At 40.8% G+C, this 22,284-nt stretch overlaps 1 protein-coding gene and 1 long non-coding RNA gene across 2 annotated transcripts in view; one reads left to right on the top strand and one right to left on the bottom strand.

The window, feature by feature from the left end:
- Positions 1-2,593: 2,593 nt before the first annotated feature.
- Positions 2,594-9,982, bottom strand: LOC139436743 (uncharacterized). Its single transcript, XR_011646083.1, has 3 exons — positions 9,875-9,982; positions 6,400-6,436; positions 2,594-2,718 (listed from the first exon to the last, which is right to left on the bottom strand). It is a non-coding gene; the product is annotated as an uncharacterized lncRNA (long non-coding RNA).
- A 594-nt stretch (positions 9,983-10,576) lies between these two features.
- Positions 10,577-22,284, top strand: part of MEMO1 (mediator of cell motility 1) — a 138,603-nt gene continuing 126,895 nt past the window's right edge. The window contains exon 1 of the mRNA XM_058278350.2: positions 10,577-11,033. Within this exon, the coding sequence (XP_058134333.1) occupies positions 10,973-11,033 (61 nt within the window). The 5' untranslated portion in view covers positions 10,577-10,972. The remainder of the gene's footprint in view (positions 11,034-22,284) is intronic.

Genomic DNA, 22,284 nt, shown 5'->3' with positions numbered 1-22,284 from the left:
TCTGTATCTATTTCTCTTTTTGTCTTCTCTTCTTGCTTTTTCTTCTAGGAATCACTGGGATTTGATCCCGGGGACCTTTGATGTGGAGAGAGGTTCCCCATCACTTGTGCCACCTCAGTTCCTGGTTTCTGCTGCACTTCACCTTGATTCTCCCCTTCGTCTCTCTTTTGTTGCGTCATCTTGCTGCGTGACTCACTTGTGTGGGCACTGGCTCACCTTGTGGGTACTTGTGCAGGCACTGGCTCACAGCTCAGGCCTGCTTTCTCTTTTTCTTTTTTACCAGGAGGACCCAGGGATTGAACTCAGGTCCTCCCATACGGTAGTTCGAAGCACTATCACTTGAGCCATATCTGCTTCCCTGAAATTGCTTTTATGAATGGCTTCTTCCTTGTGTCTTAGGATGTTGCAGTTTTACCACTGAGTGAAAATAAACAGTCAAGTATAAAATAAAAAATTTCTCGGGGAGCAGATGTAGCTCAAGTGGTTGAGTGCCTGCTTCCCACATAGAAGGTCCTGGGTTTGGTTTCTGGTGCCTCCTAAAGACAAAAACAAACAACAAGCAAACAAATGGGAAAAACCCAACTCAGGAGAGCCAGTGTGGCTCAGTGGTTGAGTGCCAGCTTCCCACATATGAAGTCCTAGGGTCAATCCCCATCCCTAGTACCTAAAAAAAAATTTCTCAGCCAGTTTTTCTCAGTGTTGTCCTGAACCTATCTGAGGTTGTGATTTGGGCATCTTTGTTAATTTTTAACATCACAAGTGATTCTAATGTGTAATAAATTTGGGGTACTGATCTAAGCATTGCAGAGCATGTACAATATCCTCCAATGCCATCAACCTTTATAGTAATATAATAGTTATCATTTATTGCAATCTTACTCTGTATCAGACATAGTACTATTTTACTTAAATTATCTCTAACATAGCAACTCTGCAAAGTAGGTGTTATTCCCATTTGCATGGAACAGTCGTGGAGAGTTTAAGTGGCTTCAAGACTGCACTGCAGGTAAGTGAATTGTGACTCACACTCAGTTGTACCAATGTGTGGCTGATAGCTAAGTGATAAATTACTTAATGTCTTTGTTTCTCTGAGCTATAAACAACAGCAGCCAGTTCTTTTTTGGTTCTGCTAGCTTTGGCCCCTGTGAAGGAATTTAGATAAATCACTGGCTCAGAAAATAAAATTGAAGAGAGCAAGGCTGGAAAAACATTCATTGGAGCAGTGGTTCTCAACTGGGAGTGATTTTGCATCCCCTGTACCTCTACACCCCTATCCCCTGGAACATTTGGTGATACGTGGAGACATTTTGGTGGTCACAACTGGGGTGGGTCTCTATTTAGTAGGTAGAGACACAGGATGCTGTTAAATGTCTTAGAATGGGTAGGACAGACCCATTCACTGTGGACAAAGCTCAAAATGTTAATGCCATGGCTGAGAAACCCTGCAATAGAAACATTAAAGACAGATTTGGGTCTCCAAACTAAAAATGTTAAGGTCTTTGAAAAGTTAGAAATTAAAATAGAATTTAATACTGATTAGTTCAGTCTTAGAGTTCTCCTTAGACAGGAAGAACTTATTTCAGTAGGAATGACACTTGGGTATGTCATACTGTGGCAGTTTGAAATTATTTTATGAATCCCAAAAGGGAAATATGTTTGTAATCTATTCCTCTGGCAGGATACCATTTGATTGCATTAAATTCAGTTGAGGGGCCTTCGATTTGATTAGTTTAGGGCTTTTGATTGGACTATGTGTGACTCAGGTTGAGTCCCTGCCCATTGCTAGGTCTGATATAAAGGGACTCACACAGATAGACACAGGAAAAAATGGAATTGCTGTGTTTGATTTTGCCATGTGAGAGGAGACTCCAGTTTTGCCCACAGCTGAGCTGCAAGGAGAGAAGCCCTAAGAGACAAGCCCAATGCCAAGTGAGAAAGGACTAGAAGATCCCTTAAGCACAGAGTCCCCAAGAGGCTAGGCCCACAGAGCAGCTCAAGAGGAGACAGTGAGCCCCGAGAGGAAGGCTGAAACCTTGGCAGATATCGGCCATGCTTGCTTCACCATGTGGCAACATGCCAGGATCAACAGTAGCTAACTTTGGTGAGAAAGCATCTGATGGTGCCTCCGTTTGGACTTTTCACAGCTTTGGAACTGTCAATATCCTTATAAAAGTCAACACATTTCTGGTACTTTGCATTGGCAGCCCTTTGGCAAACTAAAACAGACGGGTTTTTATTTACATCTTCAGGTATATATATTTGAATAGTTAAAAACCTGGAAATACTGGGTTCTTTTTCCTCTATAGTAGTTTTCACAAGTACTAATCCCAGCAAATTTGTTTTGGCTAGAGTGACTATTTCATAACTTAATCTAGAAATAATTTTAGAACAAGCTGAGATCTGGTTAATTTGTTCAAGGTTGTATACCTAGTAACTCTGGGATAGGAAAACCATCCCAACCTGGTTGTAAACCCCTTGCTTAATGCTGTATTATCTCTCAGATATGGGTAAAATTTGCCTGTGGTGGAAAATTCATTGTCTCTTTTGTGAACAGTAGAAGCCCTCTTATTTGGCTGCTAGTTGAAAAAAGTGAGTCAAAATAAAAATCATATATTGTAAAAAGGTTTTTTTAAAAAATTAACATATGGCAGTGGATGTGGAAGCAGTTGAGCACTTGCTTCCCACACGGGAGGTCCTGGGTTCAGTTCCTGGTGCCTCCTAAAAAACAGAGAAACAAACAATAAGCAAACAAAAGAAAAAACCAACTTAGGAAAGCTGATGTGGCACAGTGGTTGAGTGCTGGCTTCCCACAAACAAGGTGCCAGTTTCAATCCTGGGCCCCGGTACCTCAAAAAAAAATTAATACTAATGTATGCTAACTTGATAATATCTTTTTTTTTTTAAGATTTATTTTATTTATTTCTCTCCCCTTCCCCTCCCCCAGTTGTCTGTTCTCTGTGTCCATTTGCTGCGTATTATCTGTCTGCTTCTGTTATCAGCGGCATGGGAATCTGTGTTTCTTTTTGTTGCGTCATCTTGCCGCATCAACTCTGTGTGCGGCACCATTCCTGGACAGACTGCACCTTCCCTCACGCTAGGTGGCTCTCCCCACAGGGTGCACTCCCTGCGTGTTGGGCTCCCCTATGCAAGGGACACCCCTATGTGGGGGACACCCCCGCGTGGCACGGCAATCCCTGCGCGCATCAGCACCGCGGGTCAAGGAGGCCCGGGGTTTGAACCGCAGACCTCCCATGTGGTAGACGGACGCCCTAACCACTGGGCCAAGTCCGTTTCCCAACTTGATAATATCTTGATTTCAATCTTTTCTTTGAATATGGGTTCTTTGATTGGAATTCTACATTATCTTTTTTTTCCCTACAAATCACACATTTATCACGTGGTCTCTGAACTTCAGTTTCAGATTTTTGGAAAATAGAGCAAGATCTTAGACATTTAGGAAGTAATTTGGGGAAGTGGATGTGGCTGAAGAGATTGCGCTCCAATCTACCATATGGGAGGTCCAGTGTTTGATTCCCAGGGCCTCCTGGTGAAGGGAAGCTAGCCCATATGGAGTGCTGGCTGGCGTGGAGTGCTGACCCATGTGGTGTGCTGGCCTGCGCAGGAGTGCTGGCCTGTATAGACTGCTGGCCCATGCAGACAGCTGGCGCAGCAAGATGATGCAACAAAAAGAAAGAGGAGAGACAATAAGAGATGCAGCAGCCCAGGAAGTTGAGGTAGTGCAAGAGATTGAGTGCCTTTTTCCCACTCCAGAAGGTCCCGGGATAGATTCCCAATGCCGCCTAAGGAGAAGACAAACAGACAAAGAACACATAGCATATGGACATGGAAAGCAGACAGCAAGCACAAAAACAAGGGTGGGGGTAGAAATAAATAAATAATTCGTACCATCCTAGAGTTTTAGGGTTTTTTTGATTATTTTTTTCCCCTCCAGTCTTCAGTCATCTTGTCTAACTCTTAATTTGACAACTCTTTTTATTGTCTTTCCAAAGAATTCAACCTAATTTTTTTACAAGCCCCCTTTTCACTGTTTTTGTATTTCATTGCTTAATGTAGTATTTAAATTATATAATAGCAATACTTATTACAAATGGTATAAATAGGTTTGAGAACACAACCAACTTTTTAAGAATATCACACAGATCTGAAAAGAGAGAGCAATTGATGAGTGTTTCCTAAAACCGTATAGTATACTAGCTTCAAGACTCCAGTCTGCAGCGGGCATTATTTAGTATATTTTACTGAGAGAATGGAAAATATCAATTACTCCAGTAAGTTGGTTAAATAGAAATCAGTTAAGAAAGCTTCTGTTATATTTTGGTGAGGTGTTTTATGTGTGGCTGGCGATTATACTATATAAGCAATTCCTAATCTTTGACCATTAACTTTAATGGGGCAGATAAGAAATGCTCAATAAACACAGAAATAAAGTAAAAAGTGCTGCATCCAATAGAGTGAGTTCTTGAATTATGTTGGTGGGTGGGTTGGTGGGAACACTAGTAGGATACATGAGAAATAGAGTTTTAGAGGAACTACGGACCCTAAATTCAAAGATGAAGAGAAAAATAAGTAGGAGATAGTCTACCTAATTCTGATGAGTCTGTAGGAAGAATATTGAACCTTTGTTTAAATCTTCATATAGAAGGAATAGTGAGATTTTAGGATAGATATCTTCCTGTTAGAAATATATACTGTTGCAGGGAGAGCATAAAACACTGTAGCCAGATATTTCCTTGGACTAGATTCCAAAAAGGCATTACCAAATTGGAGGCCTAACGTATATCAAACTGTAGAAATGAGAGACAAAAGATAAAAGCTGTGAGTGGCTATAATTAAGAATCCACTTGTTTAAAAATCTTGGGATTTTAAATCAAGAAAGAAAAAAAAAATGTAGTAAAATAGTGGAAAATAGGTCACCAGAATTAAAAGGGACAGTAGGTAATAATTGTCTTAAAAAAAAAAACCCATCAGCCTTTGAAAAAAACTTATTTCTGGGAATCCTAAATAATATTAATAACATATGAAAAAAGCTTTCTGTACAAAATTTCATTCCAAATAATTGGAAATGAGGTAAATTTTCATTTTTAGAGGGATCATTAAATATGTAGAGAACTTAGTGTAGTGTCAGGTACATACTGTTTACTAAGTTTAGTTTCTAAAGAAGAAAGGGACATATTTGACTGATACTAGGTTAGAGTACCAGTTCTAATTGAAATGAAAAGAGCTGCTCTGATCTGTTCTTTCAACTTTGACTTATTCAAAACATTGTGGTATCCTTCTGGAATATTTTTTGGACATAGGGCTTTCAAGAATTAGAGGTCTGCTCAAGCTGTTAGCGTTGATAAAATCTAAAAATTTTTAATTCAATACTGCCATGTAAATTCCAAAAATGAAGCCTAAAGATATAATTTTTTGTATATGGTACAAATTTTAAAAGATATGCAAAGATATCCAATGAAAATATTACATTTTTTTGTCCACCCTTGTCCACCAACCACTGCCAGTCACACAATTACTGTTACCAATGTTTTCTTCTAAGTATTCATGTATATGAAAGTGTATGAAAAATTACTCAATTTTACACATTGGTAGCATACTCTAAACACTGCTCTTCAATTTGCCTTTTTTCATTTGATGTCTTTTGGAGCTCTTTCCATAACAGTATATAGCACCACCTCATTGTTTTTAATGGGTGCATATGTATGGATATTTCCTAATTTAATAAGACTGATATTGATGGACACTGTGTTTTCCAGTTTTGTGCTAGTACAGACTACTGCACTGAATATACTAAATGCTTTTTCAGAGGGTATATGCAATTAATGGGTTCTAAGCCTTGTGTCTTATTTCTTGAAGTCTGTGCTTCATAATGACTATTATTAATGGAGATTTCTTCCTTTCTGCCTATGAATGTTTATGGAGTGTTTATAATGGAAATTGTTAATAATAACATGGGTATTGTACATATTGCCAAACAAACTTTTCCTGGGGTACAAAGTGAGTATTTTACATTATATGGATCTGTCTTCTTTAGGGGAGGTTAGGATAGTTTGAACTTGATTTCAAGAGTCTATCCTTGAATAAGGTGGACAGAGGGAGTAATGGTAGAATTTTTTTTTTTTTTAATATTTTGAGATTGTTCTAAAGATAATAGAGATCCTCTAACCCTTCACTTCAAATGACTTTGTGATTTTTGCTGAGTTTAATGAGCCAAAAAATTCCTTTGGGGAAAGAAACATTCACCTGAGCATTTTAAATGGGAGGATGCTTAATTTTACTTAGATAACTAGTTTAGAGTATTCACTGGTTAGGATTGTTAGGAGCAGACGATAATAAGAATAAATATTTATATAGACCAGTTTATAAAGTATTTTCACATACCTTACTGAATGATTCTCACAGGCAGTCTATCAGATATCTGTAATGTTTGAATTTGACAAATGAGAAAACAATTTGAAAAGGTTCAGTTTTGAGATACCCATGGTTCTACAGCTGATGAATGACAGTTCTAGGACTCAAATCCTAATTTTCAAATATGAGGGGCCTGAAATAAGATTTTGGGGAAGCGGATGTGGCTCAACTGATAGAGCGTCCACCTACCACATAGGAGGTCCAGGGTTTGGGACCCAGGGCCTCCTGACCTGTGTGGTGAGCTGGCCAATGTGCAGTGCTGTTGTGTGCAAGGAGTGCTGTGCCATGCATGGGTGTCCCCTGCCTAGGGGAGGCCCACTTACAAGGATAGCCGCCCCGCATCCAAAAAAAAAAAATGCAGCCCACCCAATAGTGGTGCTGCACACATGGCCAGCTGACGCAGCAAGATGATGCAACAAGAAGAGACACAGATTCCTGGTGCCGCCTGACAAGAATGCAAGCAGACACAGAAGACCGCACAGAGAATGGACACAGAGAGCAGACAACAGTGGCAGGGGTGGGGGTGTTAAAGGGGAGAGAACTAAATTTAAAAAAATTAATCTTAAAAAAAATTTTTTTTGGTTCTTTGTATCCAGTCCTTTTTTTCCCCATGGAAACAAAATGAGCAATAAATAAAGGAGCTATCTCCATATCAATTCTTAGAACATCATTGCCCTCCTTTCCTTTTGTTGCACTTTACAATGGTTGAAAATTTTACTATTTCACCAATTATCACTAAGTTGGTACTCCAAGAAGAGTAACATTCCTCCTTTTTTCGGTCATCCCTAAATTGACTTTGGCTATTCACATCTTTTTCTTTCTTTTTTTTTTTTTTTTGCCACATATTACCTTAATATTATGGCAAATTTATGATGAAGGGAAAGGGTAAAGATTGGGTAAAAAAACATAGATAGGTTCAGTGGAGATTTTAGCTTAATAGCAATGAGTGTAGAAAAAAGGTGTGAAAGTCAGAAATATTCTTGTAATTGACCAGATTTAAGGTCTGGGATCTCACAGAATTTTTTTTTTTTAATGGGAAAAAGAATACATTCTACTTTATTAAAATAAAAATTAGTTTTCTGAAAAGATGAAAAGAACAATACTTAGATTAGGGCAACATATTTGAAAATCACATAATGATGAAAGTCCTGTAACCAGAACACATAAAGAACAAAATACCACAAAATAACAACATAAACGCCATTAAACATGTATAGACACTGCACCCAGAGAATAAAGGATTGCACAAAAGCACATGAAAAGACATTCAGCAGCAGTAGCCATTATGGAAATACAAATTTAAACTAACTTGAGACACCATGACTAAAATAAAATATGACAACAATACCAAAATATGCTAGGGATGTGTCACAACTGGAACTCTCCTACAATTCTGGGATGAATGTAAAATGGTACAGCCCTTTGGGAAAATTTTGTCAGTTTGGAATAATCAATACCCATCATATGACCCTAATATTCCACTGCTAGGTAATTATATAAGGGAAATGAAAATTTATGTTTGTGCAAAAACTAGTATAAATATTTATAGTTACTCTATTTAAAATCACGAAAATCTGTAAACAAGCCAGTGTCCTACAACATGAGAAAGAGTAAACTAGTAGTGGAACATCATATAATACTTGAAAATAAAAAGGAATAAGCTATTGATATATGCAAAAACTTAGGTAAATCTTAAAGGCAACAATTTGGGTGCAAACATCTTCAAATGGTCTTAAGGTCATAAAATATGTTTCTAAGTATGACCTTTTTAAAAAATATATTTATTTATTTTTAAAAGATACTTAGATTACATAAAATGCCACAGAAAAAAATACAAGGGATTCCTACATGCCCCACTCCCCACATCCTCCCCCTTTTCCCCACATTAATAACGTCTTTCTTAGTGTGGTACATTCATTGCAACTGATGAACACATTCCGGAGCATTGCCACCAAGCATGGATTATAGTTTACATTGTAGTTTACAGTCTGTAGGTTATGGCAAGATATATAATGGCCTGTATCTGTCATTGCAATGTCATTCAGGTCAACTCCAAGTCCTGAAAATGCCCCCATATTACACCTCTTTTTCCCTCTCCCTGACTTCAGCACCTTCAGTGGCCACTATCTCCACAAATGATATAATTTCTTCCACTGCCAGAATCACAACAAGTCTATTGTAGAATACCAATAAGTCCACTCTAGTCCATATTTTATTCCCCAGTCCTGAGGATACTAGGATGGTGATGCCCTCTCCACCTCTAATTGAGAGGGGGCTTGGATCCCATATGGCTGATGGATGGGACCCTCTTGCTTGCAGTGGTGGACTTCCTCTGTTCCCGGGTGTGGTAGTTGTCCATCCCTGCCTCCTTGTTGGTTGTCCTGGGTGTATCCAATGAACTGGAGAGTAGGTGTATCAACTCCACTGAGGGTCAAGGCCCAGCTGGCATATCACATAGAATCCTTGATCTCTAAGGCAAAAAACGTGGGAGAAGGGGTGGGAATAGAATCAGGAATAGTGCCTTTAAAAAATATTATTTTTAAAATTCCTTTCTCTCCCCTTCCCCCTGTTGTCTGCTCGCTGTGTCCATTTGCTGTGTGTTCTTCTGTGTCCGCTTGCATTCTTGTCAGTGGCACTGGGAATCTTTGTCTCTTTTTTTTGTTGCATCATCTTGCTGCTGCAGCTTTCCATGTGTGCACCACCACATCTGGCCACGCTGTGCTTTTTTCACGCAGGGTGGCTCTCCTTATGGGGCGTGCTCCTTGCACGTGGGGTTCCATTATGCAGGGGACACCCCTGCATGGCAGGGCACTCCTTGAGCACATCAGCACTGTGCCAACCAGCTCACCACAGGGGTCAGGAGGCCCTGGGTTTGAACCCTGGACCTCCCATGTGGTGGGTGGATGCTCTATCAGTTGAGCCAAATCTGCTTCCCAAAAAAGATATTATGGCACTATTTAACTCAAATATTAATCAGGTAGTTGTCTACTTTGGACTCTAGCAGAAGCCTGTTGGTATTTTTATGGTTTTAACTGCAAATCTTTCCTGGAAAATATGCAACTTTCTCTTATTTTCATCTCAGTTCCTCTGAGGTCCTACTTTGCTGTGATTCTTCTACAAGTGTAAAAGGAATTCTTTGTTCCTGACATTTATATGGCATATTGGGGTTTACATGATAAGGGAATGAAAGAAATAATATTTGTTGTATGCTTACCCTATCAGGCTCTTTGTGTTGGTTAAACCTTGTAACCCTAGCTACATTCCTTTAGTATTATTGCGGATCTCCATTTTACAGATGAGAATAACTGAGGCTAATTATATTCCACTTTAGTTAGGGCGTTAAGATACACACTTACACAATTATAACATGAAACAATATGTTTACAGTGCCAAAGCCACGATTAGGTGGTACTGGTGACCCTGTGAAGCAAAAACTAGCCTTTACCTTGTACCTGCCTCTGCAAAAGAACTTCCAGGCCGGGCCAGACTTGTGCTCTAGAAGCAAAACCTTGGGTCGGCGAACCCACAAAGGATTCCTGGGTATGGCGGGGGATACAAGCTTCAAATTCCTTGGGGAAAACAAGCTTAGTTACCGTCCACACCGCGTGCCCAAGGTGCTTTGCATTTAAGGAAGTTGGCGGGGGTGGGGAGTGGGGAGCAAGAGGGGGCTTGCCTTGCGGCTGCGTCCTGCTCTCCCCGCCCTCCCCACCCCAGTCTCTGCTGCTACTAAACCCCGGAGAGCGGAGCGTGCACGTTGAGATTCCTCGGCGGGCCTGGCAGTGGCTGCTGGGCATGCTCAGTGGGCAGGACCCGTTAGAGTGGCGAGTAAGGAAGCGTTGGCTCTTCTCCGGGTCTGCTTTCTCCTGTTCAGGCCCCGGCCCTGGGCTTTTGTGTGCGCTGAGCGGCAGGGGCCGCCGCCTCCTCGCGGGGCCGCCCGACCCCAAATGCCGTCTGGCCTGTCCGGTTTCCGCTGCTAGCCTCGCCGCCCGGCCGCGGGGAGGAGCGGGGCGGGGCGGGACGGGGCGGGACCCGCGGGGCGGCGGGCGGGCAGGAGGGCCCAGCCCCGGGTGGGGGTGGGGGTGGGTGCGGGAGTCCCGCGGGGGGTGGGGGGAGAGGGCGGGCGCGGAGTCACGGGGGTGGGGTCATCGGCGGTGGCTGGGGCGGCCGACGGGGAGGGGAGGGGAGGGGGCCGTGGGGGGATTGTTTGGCGGAACCAGCTCCGGCTGGGGAGCAGCGGCGACTCCGGGGGCCGGGGCCAGGGCTTTCCCGGCTCCGGTGAAGCCGCGGCGGGCCCCATCTTCCGGCGGCCGCCGGCGTTTGTGGTGATTGTTGCTGCCGTCGCCCCGGCTGCCATCTCCTCCTCCTCCTGGGCCGCCGCCTCCTCCTCTTCCTCCTCCTGCTGGGCCGGGCTGATTCCCTCCCCGCTGCCGCCTCCTCCTGGGCTGGGCCCGCGGTGTCTCGTCCCCTAGCGGAGCCGCTCCTGCAGCCGCCGCCACCGCCTCCTCATTCATCCTCGTGCACCATAGGCGGCACAGGCTCCAAGATGTCCAACCGAGTGGTCTGCCGGGAAGCCAGTCACGCCGGGAGCTGGTACACAGCCTCAGGTAGGGCCCCAGGCCGGCCGGCCCGCCCGCTGCCGCCGCCGCCTGGCCCCGCGCCCGGCCGGCCGAGGTCGGCAGGGCGGCCTCGCGGCGCCGGGCGGGGACCCGGGCGCAGAGGGGAGCCGGCTGCTGACCGCGTGGGGAGGGAGCGGGCCCGGGGACGGCCTCGCCGCCTCCGGGACCCGGGCGGCGTCCCGCGCAGACAGCCGGGGGCCCGCCGCCCTCACGCTCCCCCCGGAGTTGGGCGAGAGGGAGAGTTGCCGCCTGGGCAGTCGCCTCCTTCCCGCGGGGCCAGGTTCGAGGAGAGAATGTGCTGCCTGTGCTGCCCGACCCGAGGCTCGCCGGGATGCGGGCCGACAGATCTCCCCCGCCCCTGGAGGGACGGTTTGCCTGGCGCCCGGGTCCCGCCGTCCGCACACCGGCCTCTTGTCAAGGGAGGGCCACGCTTTCCCTTCCTCCCGGCGGGCGAGCGACAGGCGTCCCCGGCCCGCGGGAGTTCTCGCCGTCCGCACACCCCGTAGCGTGAGAGGAAGTCATCTCTCCTCTTTCCTCTGGCAGTTTAGAAAGGGAGACGGCATTTTCGCCTCATCTCTGAGGTGTTCCGTCTTCCTGAAAGATTCGGAGGGAAGGGTAATACTTTTTCACATACCTGGCCAGAGACAAGGACTCTGCTTGTGAGATCTGTAAGAAGAGGTCCTTCTCAGGGATTCGTAGCCTTGTGTGTTGGGGGTAGGGTAGAAGTCCTGCCAAGTAGAGGCTTCGGGTGGCCTCCCAGCCCTTTTGTCAGTGTTTTCATTGTTACTGTCATTCAGAAAGGGGCAGCTGGAGATGGCATCAGCACTTTTCCAGGGCAACCTCACCAGTGACCTGTCTCTCGACACCACGCAGGTGTTGGAACTATCTAACGCATTAGTTTAGGGTTTTGAGCTAATTTAGCCTCCCTCCACCGTCTAAAACCATTTTAGGGTTCTTTATGTAAGAGTGTAAGGACTTTATCTTTCATAAAGCTCTTGTTGGAACGACTGTTTTCTGGGATTATTTTCGGGAGTCACATTTCTCCTATGTTAACTAAGTTCCACTGTGATTCCTAATGGTCTAAAATCATTTGGTATTGGCTTACCAATAACTACACTTAACTTCGTAATACTGAATTGGATTATGTTTCTCTTTGCAAATAATGGGCTTGGATAGAGACATGGTTTGTGAGAATCCGAAGTTTTGGAAGAAAAGTCCTTTCCCCGAGATTGCTAAACTAGCTTATAAATACATCCACCTTCCTGATTCACTGAAGATTTGCTTTGTTAAGACACAAAAGGGTTGGCTTTGAAATCCTTACAGTAGTAGTATTTTTGTATTAAGCAAATACGATGTTTTATAGTTACAGTGGCTTCCCTTCATGATCCTAAAGTATTTCATAAACATTTGCTTGATTCTCCCAATCTGGCAATGTCAGTGAAGCTAGTGGTTCAGCATGTGGGGAAATGTAGAGAAATTCGGTGATTCAGTGTCAGAATAGGAATTGAGAAGTGGGAGTTCCTGGCTACTGGGTTTGTCCTACAGTCATCAGACTTGTGTAGTAATATTAAATTTATCAAAAAATAGTAGCTATTTTAGGGTTTTAAATAAGCTTTTTCTTCAAGGGTTTGAAGAGTGAAAAAGTCTGTTTTCACTTTTCATGGCCATCTTTTGGAATCTTTTGCTTTAGTTTTCTATACCTTTCAATAAGTGTTTTAAACTTTTTTTTTTGTAGTTTGCAGTGTGAGCAAATGATTCTGGAGGCATTTTTATAGGTTCTTGAACATTCTTTGGGAAGTAAAATAAGGCATATTTCATACTTAGGAACTGAAGTCTTCTTCAGTATGTCTTTTTGCAATATTACACAAATCTTTTAAGCTTATTTCCAGTTCAAAAAATTCTGTGCTTATAGCTAGCTACTGAACTAAAATGGACTGTTTTTTTAAAAAACTTATATATATCCTTATTTACCTAAATTGTGAATGAAATCAGTGCTACCATTTTGGTAATGGAAATTGTCATAGAGAACCTTATTTTTTAAAAACAGTTCAGACCATTTATGTGACTTTTTAAACTTAATAATTGAGTGAATTTAGCACAATTTAAGTTGTAAAAGAGCAATTTGTATTTTTTTAAAAAGTGAAGTTGAAGTAAAGATAACTAAATTTTGAATTGGTCTAGTATCTTCTGTATATAATATTATGCCAGATATACCTATATTAATAATATTGATCGTTGGAAAAATTCAACCTTTTTTCCTCTAGTAAACTGGTCCTTAAAACTTGTAAAGAATGGGCGAGAGACAGATGTAGTTGTGGATTGCCGTTCTGTGCTTCCTACAACTTTCAAGTTGTGTCCATAGAATTCAAGTGTTCAATTACTGATAAAAGTTAGGATGAAATCACATTTGCTTCAATTATCTAGCTACTTAAAAAAAAAAGTTTGTGTAAGTATGTATGTAATGTATTCACACATATGCACACGTGTATATATACACACATGTATGTATCTTCATTTTTATTTACCCCATGTTACATGCTAGGTCAGTTGTAGAGAGTAGTATAAATTATTTCCTGTCATCAAGGAATTTACAGTTTATTTGAAGTAAGTAGTTTTTCAAGGCAGCAAATATCAGGTAATTTGAGATAAGTGCTTTTAAGAGTTCTGAGGAGGGTAGAATCATTTCTAGGTAGGATTTAAAATGTGCTTTGAAGGAAGGGTATTTGGGTAGATTTAGAGCAGGAGGAAAGAACAGTGAGGAACACCATAAAGATGTAGAAGCAGTTAAGTCTAAAGTAGGTCGATTGAAAAAGAATGGAGGCTTCATATAGGGATGTAATCCATGAGTCTGGAAGGTAGGTGAAAGCTAGATTATAGGTGCCTATGAATGCTGGGCTAAGGAATTTGACTTATGCAGTGGGCAATGAAAACCACTGGAGAATTTTCTGAGCAGGGGGCTAATATGATGCAAGTAGCATTTTAAGAAAATTAATCTCATAGGAAGGCTAATCCTTACTTCTTTATGGGTGTACAACGGGAGTCAGCAAACTAACTCTGGCCCACAGGTCAAATCCAGCCTACAACCTTTTACTTTAAAGTGAAAAATTAAAAAAAGAAATGCAACAGAGACCATATGTGACCCTCAAAGCCTGCTGTTAGACCCTTTACAGAAAAAGTTTACAGACCAATAGTGTAACTTAGTGGTTCTCAAAGTGTTATTTCTAGACTAGGGGCATAATGTATCCCTAGTCTGTGTTCTTCATATTTGTTACAATTTTCATTTCCTTATTTCAGGTCCTTTTCATCTTTTGTCAGGACAGTTAAACTGTCTCCTGACAGGCCTATTTGCTCCCACTCTTACCCCTCTCAAGTCCATCCTCTACACTGCTTTCTGAATATTCTTATCAAACCACACCATTCCTTTGCTTAAAACCTCCCTGACCTGTCTTGCCTGTTGGATAAGGTCTAAGTCCCTTCTAGTCTTGGACTCTTCCTATCTCCTTAGTGCCACTTTCCCCCACCCCACCCAGGATCGTTCTTCTTGCCATCCTCAAGCCATATCTAACAGCTGTTCCTTGTTTCTTTAAATACATTATGCTGTTTCTTATCACTGTGTTTTTGTCCAAGCTGTTCCCTTTGGTGGAATGTTCTTTGCCGGGATAACTCCTACTCATCTTTTTTAAGACTCAATTGTTCCCGCTTCCAAGAAGTCTACCCTGATACCTTGTTCCCACAGGCTGTTTGATGTTCCTTTGTGCTCTCAAAATATCTTGTTCATATCTCTATACATTTACCTTGTTATTTGCATGTATGTTCTATAAGTTTATGAACTCCTTGAAGTCAGGGGCTATATCTTAATTGATTTCTTCTCCAGATACTTTTATGTTTGCTTTTTTTAAACTTTTTGTTTTGAAATAATTTCAAACTTAAACAGGGCGGTTGCAAAAGTAATATAAACCCTATACAGAAAGAAAGATATCCAGTAAAGATAATGACATGGGTAAATATAAATACCAATACTATTGTAATTTTGATTTGTATTATTTTTTACTTCCTTCTGGATCTAAAAGGCATATGCATATGTAATGTAATTGTTTTGGGCTCGTAATTTATAAAATACCCCCAACCCACCCCAGATACCCAGGTTCACCAATTTTTACCTTTTGCCACCTTTGGTATTGGCTTACCCCTCCACTCCTCTCCCCTTTCCTTCTCCTTCTACTCCATCTCCCTATTTTTAAGTAATTGCTGTCACAAAATGCATATTTATGCGTACCATTTATTTATCATTAATATAAACCATTGATTTGCCATTAATGATAAACCATTGCTTTATCAATGTATTTTCTGTATTTGCCTTATAGATTCTTTTAAAGTAAAAAGTGGAGTTACAAATCAAAATTACAATAGTATTGGTATTTATTTTTACCAATGTCATTATCTTTACTGGAGAGCTTTATTTCTTCATGTGACCTCAATTTATTATCTATTCCTTTCCAACTACAGAAATCCCTTTGGTATTTCTTGTAGGGCTGGTCTAGTTGTGACAGAGTCCCTCAGCTCTTATTTTTCTGGGAGTGTCTTAGACCCTCCCTTATATTTGAAAGAGTGTTGCTGGATATAGACTTCTTGGTTGGCAGTTTTTTGCTTCCAGCACTTTAAAAATGTCTTCCCACTGCCTCCATGTTATTGATGTACTGATGAGACATTGGCACTTAAACTTATTGAGGCTCCCATATATATGACACCTCATTTTTCTCCTGTGGATTTCAAAATTCTATCTTTAACATTTATCGGTTTGATTTTATCGGTGAGGTGTGGGTCTGTTTGGGTTTAACCTGTCTGGAGTTCATTGAACATCTTGGATGTGTATATTCATTCATGTTTTAGCTTGCTGAAGGCTGCGGATGCAAAATACCAGAAATGGGTAGGTTTTTACAATAGGGATTTATTAGAGTAAGAGCTTACAGTTTTGAGGCCATAAAACATCCAATCAAGGCATCAGCAGAGATGCTGTGGGCTACTTCCTTGTGGCAAGGCACATGGAGACATCTGCTACTTATTGGGTCTCATCACCTCAGCCTCTGACTGCTGGGACTGTGGCTGATTTTCTCCCCAAGCTCAGTTGTGGATGATCAGGCACATGGCCGACTTCCCCTCTCCTCCTGGTGGCTCCTCTCTTTGAGCCTCTTGGGGTTTCTCTTTCGTTCTGTGGCTGCAGGCGATCCTGGAGGCCTCTCTCACATGGCAAGGTAAAATGGCTCTTTTTCTCAGTGTCTCTCTGCATATTTCTCTCTTTTATAAAAGTCCCCAGCAAGAGGGCCAAGATCCACCCTGGGTCACACCTTACTGAAGTACTCCAATCAAAGGGTCCTACACTTACAGGTCCTAGAATATGATCTTTTCTGGGATTCACAAAGGCTTCAAACTGTCCCATGTCTATTGTTAAATTTGGGAGGTTTTCAGCCGTTATTTTTTTGAATATTCTCTCTGCCCCTTTCGCAATTTCTTCTCCTTTGACTCCCATAATGTGTGTATAGGTATGCTTGCTGGTGTCCTACAGGTTCCTCAGGCTCTGTTCAATTTTCTTCATGCGTTCCTCTTTCTGCTCCTCAGACTAGATGGCTTCAACTGTCTTAGCTTCAGGTTCTCTGATTGTTCTTACAGTTTCAATTTGCAGTTGAACTCCTCTAGGAAATTTCAAATTTCTATTGCCCTGACCTTTAACTCTGTTTGGTTCCTTTTCATAATGTCCATCTCTCTATTGATATTCTCTTTGTGTTCATCTTTTGTTTTCCTGATTTCCTTTAGTTCTTTTTCCATGTCTTCCTTTAGCTCTTTGAGCTGATGTAGAGTCAATTGTTGACAGTCCTTTTCTGGTAGGTTCCAGGTCTGGTTCTCATTGATGGTTTTATGGCTTTAATCTTCTCCTTTGCTTGGGCCATCACCTACTGTTTCTGTGTATGTTTTGTAATCTCTTATCGAAACCTGGATATTTTGATATTTTTATGTGTTATTGATGGAATTTAGACTTGAAGCATCTGTTCCTTAAGCTTGTATTCAGTTATGACAGAAATTTTCTTGAATGCCAGGAGCTAACAACAATAACAAAAGTTGGAAGGGGAAAAAGAAAGCATCTGTCCCAGTCTTTACAGATTGACCTGTTCAGTTGCTGTCCTTGAGCCCTTATCCATATGAGTTTGGAGACTAGCTCCAGACCAAAGTGTTGCAGCTTCCCTGATACTTTCTGTTCATACCTTGTCATCTTGGGTATTTGTGGGTGGCCTTAGGAGTTCCCTGATTTACATAGATACAAATATCCCCTCTTCCCTAGGAAATAGTTTCTTCATGGTCCTGACCACTGTGCTATATATCCTACAGCCAGCAATCCCTTGTCCCAGGAGCACAACTTGACTGCTTTCTGTAGGAGTGCTTGGTGAGGTGCTGTCTACATGCAGGGCAGGTTCTGGGAAGATGAGTACCTCAGGCCACCAAGAGACAGATTGGGCCAAACATACATGCTCCCGTTATATGCACATGGGTTTCTCTGAAATTGCAACCAGGGATCCACACTGGAAATGTCGGCCAGTGCTGAGCTGGTGGGGAGTTGGGGCATGAGAAGATACTACCATTTTTTAGTCTTTTTCTTGATTCAGCACTTGCCCTGTTACTGCAGTCCTTTATCTGTTTTCTGGAACTTTGAAAAGGACTTTTCTGCCTGTTCTTGCTGGGTGTTCAAAGCTTCTTTGGGGGTATGGAGCCCTGAAGCATCTTACTCTGCCATCTTGGTGGGGGTAGGGCCTCTTTTCATGTTTTTTGAAAAAATTTTTTTGTTGTACATTAACCATTTCAAAATGAAGAATTTAGTACATTCATAATATTGTGCAACCACCACTTTTTTCTTTTAGGAGGTACTGGAGATTGAATCCAGGACCTTGTACATGGGAATCAGGCACTCAATCACTAACCTACATCTACTCCCCAAGTGTTGGTTTTATCATTTGTTTTTCTGTTTTTAGGAGGTTCTGGGGATCGAATCTGGGACCTCGTACATGGAAAGCAGGCACTCAACCACTTGAGCTACATCTGCTTCCTAACACCACTTCTATCTAGTTCTAAGACACTTTTATCGCACTGGAAGGAAGCCTCATACCTATTAAGCAGTTGTACCCCATTCCCTCCTTCTCTAGACCCTGGCAACCACCAATCAGTTTTCTGTATCTATAGATTTACCTATTCTAAATAGTTTATTTAAATAGAATCATGTAACATGTGGTTTTTTCTATCTAGCTTCTTTCACTTAGCATGTTTTCAATATCCATTCACATTGTAGTTTGATCAGTGCTCTTTTTCTTTGTTTTTTTTTTTTTTGTGTTGTGGTAACATATATATAGTATAATAAAATTTTCCATTTTAACCACTTTCAAATATACAATTCAGTGGCATTAAATGCAGTAATAGTGTTTTACTACCTTCAGCACCATCCATTACCAAAACTTTTTCATCATCTGAAATAGAAACTCTACCTTAGCAATCATTTTCCTTTCTCCTAGCCCGTGGTAGCCTTTAATCTACTTTCTGTCTTTATGAATTCTTTTATTTTTGTTATTTCATATGAGTGGAATCTTACAAAATTTGTCTTTTTCTGCCTAGCTTATTTTACTTAACATAGTGTTTTGAGGGTTCATGCATGTTGTAGCATGTATTAGAGCTCTATTCCTTTTTTTTTTTTTCATTTATCTCCCCCTTGCAGCTTGCTTGCTGTCTGTTCTCTGTGTCCATTTGCTGTGCATTCTTCTGTGTCTGCTTGTCTCCCTTTTGCTGCGTCATCTTGCTGCGCCAGCTCTTGGTGGGCATGGGCCAGCCTGCCTTCACAAGGCAGGCAGATGGGAGCCCAATCGATTGAGCCACAGCTGCTTCCCATTCCTTTTTATTGCTGAATAATATTCCATTTTATGTATTTACCACAGTTTCCTTATCCAGTTATGTGTTGGTGGACCCTTTAGATGTTTCCACCTTTTGGCTATTCCTTGGAATAAAGCTGCTATGAATATTTGTATACAAATATGTTTTGGTCCTTGCTTTTAATTCTTTGGGGTATATACTGAAGAGTGGAATTACCAGGTCATATGGAAATTCTATGTTTAACTTTTTGAGAAACTGCTGAAGTGTTTTTCATGGCAGATGCACCATTTTACATTCCTACCAACAGTGTATGGGGGTTCCAAATTTTCACATTCTGGCCAACACTTAGTATTTTTTGTTCTTTTAATGATAGCCTTTCTAATGGATATGAAGTGATGTCTTATATTGTTATTTTGATTTGTATTTCCCTAATGACTAATGATATTGAGCATCTTTTCATGTACTTATTGGCCAATTGTATTTCTTTGGAGAATTGTCTATTCAGATACTTTGTCCACTTAAAAATTGGGTTGTTATTGTTTTTGTGTTGAGTTATAAGAGTTCTTTTTATATTCTGGATGCTATGCACTTACCAGATACATGATTTACAAATATTTTCTCCCATTCTGCAGGTTGTCTTTTCCCTTTCTTGATAATATCCATTGATGTACACACGTTTTTAATTTTTGTGATTCTGATTTATCTATTTTTACTTTCATTGCTTGTGCTTTTAGTGCCATATCTAAGAATCCATTGCCATACCCAACTTCATGAAAATAGAGCCCCCTATGTTTTCTGCTAAGAGTTATGGTTTTAGTGCTTATATTTAGGTCTTTGATCCATTTTTAGTTAATTTTTGTATATGGTGGGGGGTAAGGGTCCAGCTTCATTCTTTTGCGTGTGGATATCCAGCTGTCTCAGCACCATTTGTTGAAGAGATGATTCTTTCACCAGTAAATGGTATTGGCACCCTTTCTAAAAATTGAGTGGATTTAGATGTATGGTTTTATTTCTGGACTCTCAGTTCTATTCCATTGATCTAAATATCCTTATGGCATTACCACACTATTTTGATTACTGTAGCTTTGTTCTTTTCATATTTTGTACCCTCAGTAGTTAAGCCAGGTTTTGTAGGTAGTAGATACTCCATAAGTATTTGAATAAATGAATGTTAAAAATACTTGACTTGTAGTTAGGTATTAGCAAGTGGCAGTTATTGTTAACATACAGAGAGAGATACTGATGCAGATATATATCTGGAAGAACAGTGGGGGTCATATAGTACTGCTATCAGTGAAGTCTTTGAACTTAGAATGAGTGAAGAATCTTTATAGTAGGAAAAGAATAGAAATTCTGATCCAGAGACGTATTACTACTGGAATTCCTAGTTCCCCTTGCGATCCTTGTATTCTAACACCATAGAAAAGTTTTGACTGTTTTTGCACTTAATGTATGTGAAAACATATAATATGTATCCTCTGAGTCTAGCTTCTCTCCCTCAACATTACTTTTGTGAGATTAAATCCATGTTGTTTGTTTTAGTTTATTTTCATTGCTGTATTGTATTCTGTTGTGGGAATATACCAGGGTTTATTTATCTTTTCTCCCGTTGATGGATGTTTTGGTTCTTTATAGTTTTGCTTCTTACTTTGTGTGTGTGTGAATATATATGTGCATTTCTGTTACAGTAGCATTATTAGGTCATGGTTTATGTGTATGTTTATGGTGACTGGTTGTAGTTCAGTGGTTGAGTGCCAACTTCCTATGTATGAGGTTCAGTGTCCAGTACCTCCTAAAGAAAAAAATATTTAGTAGGTTCTGGTATAGTTTTCCAAAGTGGTTTTACAAATTTACATTCCCATTAACGGTGTATGGGAGTTCCAGGTGCTCCACATCCTTACAAATAGTTGGTAAGGCCAGTCTTTTTAGTTTTCTGGAAGGATATGTAGTTTTTTTTTTTTTTTTGAAGATTTATTTATTTATTTATTTATTTCTCTCCTCTTCTCCCCCACCCCGGTTGTCTGTTCTTTGTGTCTATTTGCTGCTGCTTCTTTGTCTGCTTCTGTTGTTGTCAGCGACACCGGAATCTGTGTTTCTTTTTGCTGTGTCATCTTGTGTCATTTCTCCATGTGGGCGGTGGCATTCTTAGTCAGGCTGTGCTTTCTTTCGCGCTGGGTGGCTCTCCTTGTGGGGCGCACTCCTTGTGCTTGGCGCTCCCCTACGCAGGGGACACCCCTGCGTGGCACGGCACTCCTTACGTACATCAGCACTGCGCATGGGCCAGCTCCACACGGGTCAAGGAGGTCCGGGGTTTTAACCATGGACCTCCCATGTGGTAGGCGGATGCTCTATCTGTTGAGCATCTGCTTCCCTCCTATGTCTTCTGCTTCCCTCCTATGTTTTCTTCAAAACACTTTATCATCCAACCTTTCATACTTAGCTCTGTAATTGATTTGGTTGACTTCTATTTATGTGTGTAATAGCAGTACATTACATTAATTTTTGTTGTTGAAGTAAACATGCATATAGAAAAAGTATACACTTAAGTGTACCCCTGATGAATAGTCACAGATTTAACATAACTATATATACCAGCACACAGATCAAGAAATGGAATGCTTTTTGCATCCCAAAAGGATACAGTGCATCTTAGTGTTTTCTAAAATTGGAATGTTTAACATCTGTATATTTGATGTGGGAGGTTTGTTTTTTCCCTGAAAAATGGTTGTCATATTGATGTTGTGTTTTATAATCTGTGGTGTCAAAGGAATGAAGAAACATGATATACCAAAGTCTAGTGGTTTCAGAGCATTGTTAAATTGTTTTTATAATATATATATCTTAATTGCAGTGTTACTTTTTAGTTGTTTTCATTCATTCTATATTTCTAAGCATAATTCATAAAATTACATTAGGGCTCTGAAAACCACAGCTGTTATTTTTTGTGGATATAGCTTGAGTTCTGGAGTGTTGAAATAAAGTATTTTAGCTTGTGAGAAGTTGAAAAAACTGACTAATAAAAGTATTTTTTTGAAGAGAAAAGGCTTTATAATAATAATTTTAAAATGAACTCATTGAGGCTAGTAAGTATGGTTTTCTATCTGCTGGTTTTTCTTTGCATCTCGTCCTATTAATTTTACCTTGGAAAAGGCAAGAAGGAAAGAACAAATTTAATAGACAAACTGTTGAGGTTATTATTGCTTGATTACCTCTAATATTTTTCTCCCTTTCCTTGATCTTCTCTCAGTGAAGTTTCCATGTAAAAATTATCTCCTTCTCTACCACCACAGGGAAGGTAATAAAAATTACAAAAACCAAAAATGTTAAGTGTATT

The sequence above is a fragment of the Dasypus novemcinctus genome, chromosome 17, assembly GCF_030445035.2.
Source record: "Dasypus novemcinctus isolate mDasNov1 chromosome 17, mDasNov1.1.hap2, whole genome shotgun sequence".
Classification (NCBI taxonomy): Eukaryota; Metazoa; Chordata; class Mammalia; order Cingulata; family Dasypodidae; genus Dasypus; species Dasypus novemcinctus.
This window is presented reverse-complemented; position numbering and strand designations above follow the sequence as displayed.